The 13,302-nt window shown below is 41.4% G+C and overlaps 1 protein-coding gene across 2 annotated transcripts; it reads left to right on the top strand.

Moving 5' to 3' along the window:
• On the top strand, positions 1–6,021 carry ambp (alpha-1-microglobulin/bikunin precursor). Of its 2 annotated transcripts, none has more exons than XM_061733419.1 (10): positions 1–206; positions 616–758; positions 1,305–1,381; positions 1,476–1,592; positions 1,728–1,829; positions 3,130–3,176; positions 5,068–5,152; positions 5,310–5,474; positions 5,565–5,738; positions 5,846–6,021. In XM_061733419.1, exons 1-10 carry the CDS (start codon positions 87–89, stop codon positions 5,851–5,853), a joined length of 1,038 nt encoding a protein of 345 aa, XP_061589403.1. In that variant the 5' UTR covers positions 1–86; the 3' UTR covers positions 5,854–6,021. The 2 variants fall into 2 exon arrangements, with proteins under 2 accessions (XP_061589403.1, XP_061589402.1); XM_061733418.1 differs by having other exon boundaries at positions 3–206; positions 5,307–5,474.
• Positions 6,022–13,302: the final 7,281 nt, after the last annotated feature.

Below are 13,302 nucleotides of genomic sequence, written 5' to 3' on the forward strand. Positions count from 1 at the left end.
ACATGAACCTCTCCCCTTTTCAAAAGCTGAGATAGAGTGATTTATAGTTTCACACATCGGGGACAAGGACAGACAGTTCTAACAGGATGGAAAGAACAACAGTTATCGTTTCTCTGCTGGTCCTGGGATGGACCCAGACTATCCAGGGGCTTCCACTGCTCCCAGATCCCCTTTACAACACGCAGGACAACTTTGATTTGACCAAGGTGAGACGCTGAGCTCAGGGGTCTTTTTATTCTTTTTAATGTTTAATTTATACAAAAGCTGAAATTACATGTATTACTAGAAGTCTCCCTCCAGAGACTTTCATTATCCACATTTTTATATTAGCTATACTAAAACTGTTGGAACTCCTAAATACACACAAATAAACATTGCGTTGTCAAGTTTTTCTATTGCTTCCTAAAGATTCTTCAAAGGATTTACTGTCTTATATTTCAAATGTTATTATCATTTAAACCTAGAAATCACAATTATTTATAAATCATTTTATTTTGTAAGATCATGATATTTTTAGCACTTCGCCAAATTCAGTATCTGAGACTCTAAAAATAAAGAATCTATTTGAAACTGATTGAGGGTTTGAAATGATTATTAATATCTTGTTCTTGACAGTTTTTAGGAACTTGGCATGATGTTGCCTTGGCATCTACATGTCCTTATATGCAACGTTACAGAGGAGAGTCAGCTATCGGTGAACTGGTGCTGGATGAAAGTACCACCGAAGGAAAGATTGCAATGACCCGGCGTGTGCTCAGGTTTGCTTTAAAATGCTGTTATGTTCCCTTATGAAGCACACATGTCATATTTAGCACAACTCTTTTTGTATTTGTTTATTGCCTTTCGCTCCAGAAAATGTTCAAAATAATCCCAATCTTAATTTTTTTCTCTTCATATACAGTTTGGGAATTTTATTCAATTGAAAATAAGAAGTTATGAATAAAAACATTAAGCTTTACTGTATGCCGAAAGACAGCAGGACAACATACTATGGGTCAAAATAAAAATAAAAAATGCTGATATCAGATTTATTCTGCATTAATGGGCACAAGGAGGATTTAGATGCATTAACTGAGACTGATAGAGGAACAAAGATAACACAGAAACAAAACAGACACAAGCCTTTTTTCACCATGAAGCTACACTGTCTGTGTGTGTGTGTGTGCGTGCCTGCGTGCATGCGTGCGTGCGTGCGTGCGTGCGTGCGTGCGTGCGTGCGTGCGTGCGTGCGTGCGTGCGTGCGTGCGTCCGTGCGTGCGTGCGTGCGTGCGTGTGTGCGTGCGTGCGTGTATGTGTGTGTGCAGACATGGCACATGTAAGGAGAGGACTGGGGATTACGAGTTGACCAGCACACCAGGGCGATTTTTCTACCATATTGCAAGTATGTTTTATTTGTTTTCTCTTGCAGCTGCACATCTCTCTCTTCATTTCATGTGGTCCAGAAATATTAACAGATATTGTAACTCTTCTTGCAGAGTGGGAGGCAGATGTTGATGCTTATGTGGTTGACACAAACTACAACGAGCACGCCATAGTGATCATGAACAAGAAGAAGTCGTCAGGAAATCCCAGCACCTCCATTAAGCTTTACAGTGGGTGTCAGCTTTATAATTTCTGAACATTGTCAGCTATAAGCTCTCTATAAACCCCTGACTGTAGTGAAAACATATGCAGTTATGAGTAAGATGGCTTTGATTTTCACGTGAACTCAAGCGTCTTTTTTGCAGGCCGAACAATGACCGTCAGTCCCTCTGTGCTGGAAGAATTCAAAAAGCTGGTCAGAGAACAGGGAATGAGTGACGACACTATCATCATTAAAAAGGACAAAGGTGCAGCATGATCACATGAACGTACACAAACACAAGAGTTCATCCAAAATGAGAATATTTATTTTCGAAACCTTTGTTTTCCCACTTGAGGATTGTCTTTTGGCAGCATTAAAAATGGAATATTAAAACATAATAGGGCAACATATAATGTTAAAAATACTAATTTATGGCTATAATAGCAGAATTAACTAGAACATTTCAGGAAATTTTGATATGGACATGCCCTACTGCCCATTTGTCCCCTCTTGCTGCTTTGGTTTGGGGATGTAGTGGTTGTGTTCGGCGTGGTTCTATGTCTGTTTGAGGTGTTTATGGTTGTATTGCATTCATTCCTTTGCTCCCCGCAGGGGGTGTGGTTTAGGGTTGTTAATAAACCACAGCCCCTGCTTCGGGGTCGTGTGGTTTAGGGTGATTAATAATAGCCAAGAAGTAGTTTAGGGTTGTTAATAAACCGTTAAATGTTGTTGATAAACCTTTGGGGATGGGGCCATTTGACAGGCATTTTGACTTAAAATGAATGTAAATCACAGCTTCATGAAATTTGAATATGTTGTAGTCCACAGCTAGGCGAGTTTTGAAACATTTGAATCATGTCCCTACGATAACCTGTTGCCTAACAACAAGTGTCCGAAGTCAAATGGACATTTTTTTTTAATTGAAAGTTTAATATCTCAAAAACTGTAATAATTGGCATAATGAGGTCGAAAGATGTTTTGCTCCGAAGTGAACTGAGTCTGGAAACATTTGAATGATGTCGCTACGATAAAGTTTGGCCGACAAATAAGCGTCCGAATTTTTACTTTTTTTCCGCTTCTTGGCATCTAGCGTTGCCACAGTAACGCTTTTGGCTGAGAAAAGTATTGCCCTTCGAGGCGCGATGGATCCACATGTGTTGATGTATGCTATGTGTGGGTGCACGTTCCGGTTCAGGCTACAGTAACGGATAGGTTTTTTTTTTCCACCATGGCAAAAAGCCCCATCCGAATGAATGGGGCCATTTGTCATGGATTTTGACATAAAATGTGCGGAATAAGAATAATAAGAAAAGGGAAACCTTTTCTGTATCGCCTTCATTTTCATGTTTTCTTCGTTTTTTCGGGCGTGTTTTATTTTTTGGGGATTTTTTTTTCCACATCAGAGGGTCATACTGTACACCCGCTGGTGGGACTTTTGCAACTTTAGCTTGTTAGCAAAATGCTAGCAACATTGCCCTTTGGGCCATTCTGGATGAGTGCAATATGGTCATGCCACTACTTGGCATGCCATGATCATAATTAAGGTTTTCACTTGATCCGTGCAGGTGACTGTGTTCCTGAAGAGCAGCCAACAACAGAGCCCTACCCTCAGGTACTTCGTCATAGCAGATCAGTTTTCCGTTATGTGATTTACTTCCTACTGCTTTATTGCATCACATTTGAATTAAACACTTTTTTTCTTTAATTTGTATTTGAGAGAAATTTATATCCACTTTAAACAATATGGAACAAACAGGAAATGTAAAATGATCAGCCACAACACTTAAACCACAGACTGGTGATATGTTCTCTGAAAAATTGAATTGTCAGCTGAGAATCAATTTACCCCACCCCTCAAGGGCACTCTCTGACGACAGCAGGTCCTCCTAATTAGCAGGAAAGTGCAGGAGCCCCGAATCTCATTGAACATCCATTAGATGTGCTGGAACAGGAGACACATTTACAGGACCCCAGGGATTTGCTGCAAACATACTGGTTCTGGGAAACAGAATAATCCCACTGGTGGGAATATTCTACCCATGTTGTCATGAATCAAAACTGTTTTGGCAATAGGAGTGGAGTTCCACCAGAGCTATTAGGCATGTGGTTTTAATGTGCTAGCTGATTTGTGTTTATAAGTACAATTTTCTTTGAAAAATATTGATATTTAATCACAAACTCATAATACTTTCAATGTAGTATATTTATTAAATGAAATAAATTCATATTGACATGGCTATGAATGTGAAGATTAACATCTTCTATGCTTCTATGCTCTGAAATGTTCACCAAAGCAGTGTATAAAGGATATTTAAAACATATTTTTTTAAAAAGGGGAATTTTCAAAATACAACCAAGACTTTGGTATGTCATTTTGTTTGAACTTTTTATTAGCAAACACAATAAGGAAAGACATTATCTTAGGTAACTCAAATATGTGGAAAGAAGAAAGAAAGATTTAACTCAACATACAAAATAATACATATGAAGCCTTTTTCTTTATTTGGAAGTGTTTATTATAAATTGAAATTAAAAACACCCCTACTGTGTTTTAACAGTTTCTAAAAAATGAATTAATCACATTTAAGTTGTTATATGTATATTATGTATTTGTTTTATTCATTTTATTTTTGAATCAAACCTTTATTATCATTATTATTCTAGTTGTTATTATCATTATTATTGGAATGATACGCGTATTGCAGAAATTAATGTATCAAATTTGATGCATCCAGCTTTATGGGGTTAAAACTTCTTCTGGAAGATTCTAATCAGCAGCTTACTTGGTCAGGTGATGGTGTCAGGAAAAAAACAGTATCAATATCAAAAGCTTAGTCTTTTGTAACCAGTTAGTGCCTCAGTAGTGTGGGGGTCTGCTCTAGTGCCTCACGGTGCTAAGGTTTCTGGCTTGAATCAAAGTTGGAACCTTTTGCGAGGAGTTTGAATGTTCTTGCGCCTGCATGCGATTTCCTGACTCTGGTTTAATCCTGCCATCCCCAACACACCATGTTAGGCTGATTAATTATTCTGAATTAATAATCAGATTAACCAATGTTTTCGATAAATGGACCTCCTTTTGAGTCGGCTCCTGCCAGACATGTAACCAAAAGTTTGCCAGTCCTTTATCTGGAGTGGAGTTTTAGGCTCATACGCTGTTGTTGTCTCCAATAACCAAGTCCAGATGCTTTCTGCACTAATCCATCCAGGCTGCTGACAGCAAAAAGCATGAAAGCCAGTGTACTGGGGATCGTTACTTCTCGTGCATATGTTCTCTGAATTTTCATTTATTTATTTCATGTATTAATTTATTTATTTCATGACTCGGCTAGAATGAACTAACCTATGGCTATAGATGCATCATGTTAACAACTTTATAATCAATCTAGCCCCATTTTGTCTTTAGTATTTTAAAGAATATAAGTGGGTATTTGGCAGTGTTACTATAAATAACAATGGGCTTAAATGGTTTCATGCTTCTGACTGAGCCTGTTACTGTGTTATAGCGGATGAGGAGAAACGTGGTGCGTACCCTGGAACCTGCAGATGGGGAAGGCTCTGGTTTTGAAGAAACCCCATTCAATGGAGCCGGTAAGAGATCAGCTTCCTCTGAACATCAGTTCAGTACTATTATACTGCTTGGAATTCTCCTTCCAATAGGTTAAAAGCAGTCATAAATCTAGTTTGTGTGCAGCTGATGGGCATCTCTTTCTTTCTCAGTCACTCTTTCCATGTATCTTGACAGAAGGTTGCAAAGCAGAACCAGATACAGGACCGTGTTTTGGAATTAAACCACGTTACTTCTACAACTCTTCCTCGATGAGCTGTGAGCTCTTTACTTATGGAGGATGTTTGGGAAATCAGAACAACTTTGAAAGCGAGAGAGAGTGTCTGCAGAGATGCCGAACCGAGGGTGAGAAGCCAAATACCTACTTACATGAGACACAAATGTTTATCATTTGGAGATATTGATCTGATGATGTTATGTCTAATGTCTCTGCAGCTGTATGCCGCCTGCCCATGGCGCCTCAACCCTGCAACGGTAAGCCAACTATCTGGGCCTTCGACTCCTCTGCCGGTCTATGCGTGGCCTACAAACAAAACTTCTGTCAGGCAAACGCTAACAAGTTCTACAGCAAGGCGGAGTGTGATGAGTACTGCGGAACACTGAACAATGGTGAGACGACACAGAAAACACAACAAGACACCACAAAAGGAAGAGAACAGAGAATTTTACTGCATTTTACTGCATGATAAAAGAAAATGTTTTTTGCTCTTTTACAGAAGACTGACCATTGTCAAACTGATGAAGATGAAGAAGCATACCTGCTTTTCTGAGATCCTTTTACAAATATGAAACACGGACCAGCGCTGCACAAGGTGGACAATAAAGAAATCACACGTTTTAACAGCAGTGATGTCACATCATGCCATCTCATCAATAAAAGACGTCCATACTCTGTTGGTCTTTGTGTTTGTTCATTTTCATCTTCCAAAATGCATAAATTGATTCTAAGGAAACTGAATTGAAATAACCAATAAGTGTGCACTGTCTGTAAACGACATGGATGGAAACATCGTTTTTTATTAACAAGCTCTTTCATTTTTTCAAAGTTCACCATATTGGCCACGGTTACATAATGTTTTTTAATTCGGAATTAATTATTCGGAATTAAATAATTCGGAATTAAACTATTTTCCTTCGAGTTTACATGGAAATAGTAATTCCGAATTAAGGTTTACATGGAAAACACGTTTGATCGGCTTTATCCAATTCCGTTAAAAGGAGCCGTATGTAAGAGCAATAATAAAACTGATCATAAAATGACCCTGATATGTCAACAGGCATTTAAAAATCATGTTCATTTCAAATACTTATGTCACTGACAACAGCACTCAAGCCAGGATATTCCAGTTTAAAAAGAGGAGTTGCAGCCCTCAACTGATGTTTATGTTGTCATTTTTTGTTTTGGTCTGAAGCTCCACCCTCCACCTATCTCCCAATCACCAAGTCAGTATTGTTTCTGAAGCTCCACCCTCCACCTATCTCCCAATCACCAAGTCAGTATTGTTTCGGCATCCGGGTTGCCAGCTCGGCTCTAATTATCGCAGCAGCCACTACGAACGTGTTGAATGAAAAAATGTCTAGCTTTCCAAAACCTAAAAGACCTCGTTATGAATCCGAGTTACGTCGTGACAAAGTCTGAAATAAAACAAGGATTTGTATAGGAGATGCTTTTGATAGATGGAGACGGCTGAAAGCGGAGAAGAATTTGAAGACAGACGCCAACGTTGCTGGTTTTCTCCTGGACAGGTAAGATTCATAGCTAAATGTTTGGCTAACGCTAATTTACTTGGACAAGGTAACAGTGCAGGGCTGTACAGTGCAACAGTTTTCATCGCATTTGCGAATAAAAATAATCCGGTGCGCAGAGAAATATGTATCCACTCGCATTTGTGCGAGTGAGTTGCGCTGGGGTCATGTTAAAAAAAGTGTGAAAATCAATATGAATGTCTCTTGACCTACATCAGCCTTTCTCAACCGGGGTGTCGCGGCACCCTGGGGTGTCGCCAAAAAATTACCTATCTGACATTTCATATATAAATACTGTATTTTCGCGATCATACGGGCGCCGTGTGGAAAGGCGCATCCTCAGTTTTGTGTCATTTCTGTATTTAAAACACACACGGCGCACCGAACCTAAAGGCGCTGTCTACACACACACGCGCGGCGCAGAACACACACACAAGCACACGAGTGTGCGTATTTAAAAATAGAGCGGGAGCAAAACTTGGTTTGATTGTAGGCTACTTTATTTCAGTTTTTACATTAATCAAACTCATCGAAGTCCTCATCCTCTGTTTCTGCATTAAAGAGCTCCGCTAAATCAGCTGTGCCCGTCCCAATTTCCTCGCTTTCAGAGTCACTTCCCGTGCCGTGCGGCGCCTCGGACTTGCCGGCTTTTGCAAAAGCTTGCAAAATAGTCCCAGCAGACACGTTAGGCCACGCATCAACAATACATCTGCAAACTGTGGCATAACTTGCTTGATTTATGGTTCCGCGTTACACCAACCCAGAGCCTACGCCGGAGGGTACGCGGCGACGCGTACGTACGGCGGCTTCGCTGAAATGTGGTAACATTTACGATTCTTTTTGGCTAATCGCCATTAGTAAATTTTGCAGTACATTATTACTTCGCAAAAGATCTTTCATAAAGCATTAAATACAGAAAATAAACTTACTGTGTAGGACACGTCGCTTGCCATGGCAGCCTACGTTCCTGCTGTATTCTGCAGCCTACCTGGCAACCTCTGGTCGGGGAATTTTATGTTTCCTGCCATCTGTTCTTTTAATTATTTCCAGGTCCTCTACGTTATTTATCAAATAAATCATCTCTGCTCTGGTCACCGTTTACTGCGTGCTGCCATCTTGAAACTTTGTTTTGAAAATAAGCCCAGCGCAGAATATAAGCGTCATCGCGACAGACGGGCGAAGGAACGAGCAGCGCAGAAATACCAGAATTAATTTAAAGCGGAATGAGTGTATACATGACCGCGGAATTATTCTATTCGGATTTAAAATCGGAATAAACCAGCCACTTACTTCGGAATTAAGTCTAATTTGGAATGGCCATTTTCATTCCGAATTAGGTGTTTACATGGTAATTTTTACTCATTTTAAATCTGATTTAATTTTAATTCTGAGAAGTTAAAGATTAAAATGATTAAAGAGGAATTAAACTTCCCATGTAAACGCACTGACTGTGTGCAGTATTTGCACCCAGATTTAGCAACAAGAAAATGCATTTGATTTTGGCAAAGAATTTGAATTATCATCAACATTCAGACTTTTAAGAGACACTATACCCTGAATGCTGCAGCCATTTTTCAAACTGATTTTGTTCTTCACATTGTGCGCATGTCAAAACCAAGTCTTCTAGTTAGATATGGTCGAGATATGTCCAACGTAAACATGCAAATTCTAATGAGTAAATTCTGACAATTTACTTCTGACAAGAAACTAAAGTCAGAATTTACAGACTCTTTTTTTTTTCTTTTGAATTTGACCCACACCCCGATTTGCCCCACCCTTCTCTAATTTGCCCTCAAATGGCCTTCATGTGCTTTTACATTTAATGAAAATACAGTTAAAAGAAACTCAAGATACCTGGAAAATCTCATGAAAGACTAAATCTGACCAGAGGGACTGCAGCAGGCTGCCAACAGAGATGCACTATTATAGCTCTGAAGATTTCAACCACAGGTACGATCTGACAGTTTCTTCCTGTTTGTTCCAAATTGCACTGCTATAATATAATTTCAGTTTGGGGCTTGATGAAGTGTATCCAGTTCAATTCAGTTTTTGTACTTTTTTTTACTTACTTCAGTTACTTTTTTTTAACTATTCACAGTAGGAGCGATTTAAGCCCTCTGTATCTGGAAAAAAAGTATTTGCATGTGAAAAGTATTGCTTAGCAGTTTGATCAGTCTTACTGATACGTCAAAGTGAACATCTCAATCAGTTGGGCGCATTCTTTAGACCTGCGGAACTGATCAATATTTTTGGACTTGCATTACTAATCTGCACCTGGAGAAAGGATTTCTACTTGTAAATTTAATTTATATTTGCACAGATATTCACACATTCAAATATGGTAATACCAATCTATTGAAAACGTATGCACAGGTTAAAGCACATGTATCTCTTTCTTGGCTCCATAAGCAGCCAGCATTCACTGACAGAAACAATGATTAAGAATGTTTTTGCAAAGCAAAACCACCTGTGACCGTTGGATAGAAGACAATCACAGGTGTCCCGGTTAAAAGTTATGACTGATAAGTCTTAACTTCACCACCACCAACCTATCGCTATGAGCATCCTTGTTTAAAACTAGCAGATACTTATTTTGTGACAATCCCACAAACTGCAAGGAGACTGAGCTGTCATGTTGTACCACTTGCCTGTAAAAGAAAAGTATACAATTCCATTTGGGCGGTGAGTAGCAGAGGAGAGAATTGAAAATGGAGGAGCATGTGAAAGTTGTCGGTCCAGTAAATGGGACATTTACATTTATAAAACGCTCCGACGGCACCTTTGATAAAGGTAGAGAGATATGTGTTCTTTGTGAAAAGGACTTTGCTCACCACCTAAGCAGCTCAAATTTAAATGCAAAGCTCCTCGCGAGCGCAGCCACAGCTAACGTTAGCAGCAACGATGTTACCAAAGGGACGCTCTTCCCCAAACTAAACTCGAGGAGAGCGTCCCGCGCATGCGCACATCTGCGACAGAGAAGCTGGCGAATGTTCTTGCCAAGTGGATGTAAGCGGGGGCTTGACTTGCGCTGCAGTTTTTATTGTACGATAAAGTTTTACTTGAACATCAGCTGTTATATCACAGTGCAAAATGATTAACCTTAAGCGTGAAACTTATTTTGTTGAGTTTTCCTGGAGAGTTTCTGTATTTCTCTTCTACTTTATCTTTTGTGCCATGTCACCATGATATCCCACGTGATTCAAACAAAGAAGAATTAAGACCAACATTAAAGCTGCAAGCAGCGATGAACGGGCCCTCGCACCCTTGTGCACGTTCAGGCTTGCTGCAGTGGAAGCGCTACTTTGCACCAATTATGTTCAAGAACTCAAAACCGAGTCCGATGGCACCACCCACGAGTCTTTATGTCAAACCATTCAAAAGTTATGGCAGAAAGTAGGAACTATCAAATATGGACCAATCAGATGAGGGGGGTGGGCGCGCTTTTTGGCGTTGCCACGGTAACACTTTTGATTGAGAAAAGTAATGTGCATCGTCACAGGATCGGGACGCACATTTTGATGTATAACACACCTTGGTGCACGTTATGGTTCGGGCGAAGAAGCGGCTGAAGAAATGGAATAAATTGCGGCAAAATTACACGATTAATTGAAAATGGCCGACTTCCTGTTCGGTTTCGGCCATGGCGCCAAGAGACTTTTCTTTAAGTTGCGACATGATACAGGTGTGTACCGATTTTCGTGCATGTACTTCAAACCGTATTGTGGGGCTTGAGGCACAAAGTTTTCTAGGGAGCGCTCTTGAGCCATTAGGCCACGCCCATTAATGCAAACCATTAAATATCAAATTTTTCACCAGGCCTGGCTTGCGTGCAAAATTTGGTGACTTTTTGGGCACGTTTAGGGGAGTAAAAAGGCCCTCCTTTCGTCGGAATAAGGAGGGAAAAAAAAAAAAAAAAACGAGGAAAACTAAAAAATTCCTACAGATACAATAGGGCCTTCGCACTGTAAGTGCTCGGGCCCTAATAAAGGGAGGTTCTCATCCACAAGCCTTTGGCTCTGTAGTGATGATCTAAACCAGGCGGGGGCGATGTGGTTCTACTGAGGGAAGATTTCCATGGATTTCACACCATCTTATTTATCAGATACACATTCTCATATGATTAATTTAGTTAGAAAATGTTGAGTCATTCAGTGCTGCAAAATCAGCTCTCAAGCTCACCACCGTATGCCCCTCTCCTGCAAGGAGCCAGGCTTCCTGCACTCAGTTCCCAGAGTTCCCGGCTGCTGGCAGTAGAATGCTGGGAATATCCGGAGAGGAAAGGGAAGTGACATCACAACGATGACCTTCCGTACTAGGCCGGATCACCTGGTGCAGGCTGCACGAGAGTTAGCAAACAAGCACAAACACACACACACACACACACACACACACACACACACACACACGCACACGCACACGCACACGCACACACACGCACACAAACACACACACAGAGGTGTGTGCTTTGTCTTGAATACACAAATTTGTGCATATTTAGTGAGAGGGCTCGTGACACATTTTGACATTTGGTTTGTTTTTCAGAAAGGAGTGAGAAAAGACACACAGAGGTTCCCATGAAGAGAGAGGAAGCGATAACCTCAATTAGTTCTGCAGAAAACTTTCCAAGAGACGGCCCAAACTGACCGCAAATTTGACAGGAAAATTCCCACCGCAGCTCAGCTGGTTCCTCACAACAGCTGAAGCTCTATCTGTCTTTCTGGTTGTTTACCAGCCTGTATGCTTCATTTTACTGGCTTACCGGCAGCTGACTTGCTTACTTGGTATTTTAATCACACAGAGCCCTTTCAGTCCCCATCCATATGAGAGCACAAACCTAGACTAACCTTAATAATAATTTCATGAAAATGAAAGAAAGTTACCGCTTAAGTTGAAATTATTCAATGCTTAAAGAAAGTGGGAAACTAAATTCTCATCTCATGTGCTGTGTTAAATATTGTGTGATTACAATGATAAAAGAGGGCCCTCACCCCTCTTCACCTCATCTTTCCCCAGCTGCCTGTTCAAATCTCCAGACTGTCCACCATCCTTCTGTAACTGCACTTCATCCTGGTCAGTCCTCATGAGCTCTGAACGCCTGCTTAGGACGCGCTTATCCCACGGCCGCTTCCGGATGGGTGGCGATTTTGAATTTGGTCATCTATTTTTGGTCAAATACTAATACAAATATAATTTTTTTTTTTAAAGTGTTAAAAATTTGCTAAACGTGTGTGTTAAGATGTTTTCTTTGAATTTGTGATGCATTTATTTATGTTATTCTACCTTTTGTGCTAATGTAAGCATCATGGGTGTCTGGTTTAGTGTTTTGTGCTCATTGGAAATGTGTGTTGACTTCATTCTCAAACTTGATATGAACCACAACGATACAAACATTAATATCCTCTCCTTCCTAACCCCCAGAGCCAGCTTCTGTGATAAGAAAAAAACATGTTATTAGAGAAAATCATGACCTAATTGTCAGTAACACATTTATAAAAACACAGGTGATGACAGAAGTAAGAGTTATTAAGTACTATTTTGATTTGATTTGATGACAAAGATGGTTATTATTATTATTATTATTAGTATTATTATTAGTATTATTATTAGTATTATTATTATTATTATGTATAGTATATTATATTATTATTAGTATAGGTATCGGATAGGTGAATGGATGAATGAATGGGATGCCTGGGTCTGGGGCCCTCCGTTGTCGGGCCTGCGCGGGTGTCGCCTTGTTGGGGGGTTCCCTCTCTCCGGGCCCGTCTCCGGTCCCCCCCGCTGCCTCTACGGCGGGGCGCCTCTCTGGTCTTGGAGGGCCACTTTCGTGGGGGACGGGTGCGCCTGCCCGCGTCGGCGGCCGGGGCGGCTCTGTCTCTCCGGGCGGGCTGGCCCCCTGCCGGGTGGGGGTCGCTGGCCTGAAGGGTGAGGGCCTCCTGGCCGCGTGTCCGGCCCGGACCGGGTGGCCGGGGATTGCCTGGGTCGCGGTCCGCCGCCGCGGGATCCCTGGCTGCTTCTTTCCGCGCCGTGGGGGCCCCGCCCGCGGGCCCCCTCGGCCGCCGCCGGGTGGGGGGGGGGGCCTCGCAGGCGGTGGGTTGCCTCCCTCCTACTTCTCCCCTCTGTGGGGTTGCCGGTGGCCTGGGTTCCGGGCTCTTCCTTGTCGGCCTCTGGTCTCACGGGTGGCGGGGTTGCTCCCCCCCCTCCCCCACTATAGATACACTTCAGGTGGAGCTTTGTTTGGTTTATTACACACACACACACACACACACACACACACACACACACACACACACACACACACACACACACACACACACACACATATAGTAATTTAGTCACACGCATACACACACACACACACACACACACACACACACACACACACACACACACACACACATGCATGATCATATACATACACACACAC

Source organism: Cololabis saira, chromosome 11 (genome assembly GCF_033807715.1).
Source record: "Cololabis saira isolate AMF1-May2022 chromosome 11, fColSai1.1, whole genome shotgun sequence".
In the NCBI taxonomy this organism is placed as follows: domain Eukaryota; kingdom Metazoa; phylum Chordata; class Actinopteri; order Beloniformes; family Belonidae; genus Cololabis; species Cololabis saira.

Bases quoted from the DNA above. Each gene is read 5' to 3' on its own strand.
- ambp (XM_061733418.1), top strand. From the start codon at position 87: ATGGAAAGAACAACAGTTATCGTTTCTCTGCTGGTCCTGGGATGGACC. The intron at 207-615 runs GTGAGACGCTGA...TGTTCTTGACAG, and splicing joins ACAACTTTGATTTGACCAAG to TTTTTAGGAACTTGGCATGA. The intron at 3,177-5,067 runs GTACTTCGTCAT...ACTGTGTTATAG, and splicing joins CAACAGAGCCCTACCCTCAG to CGGATGAGGAGAAACGTGGT.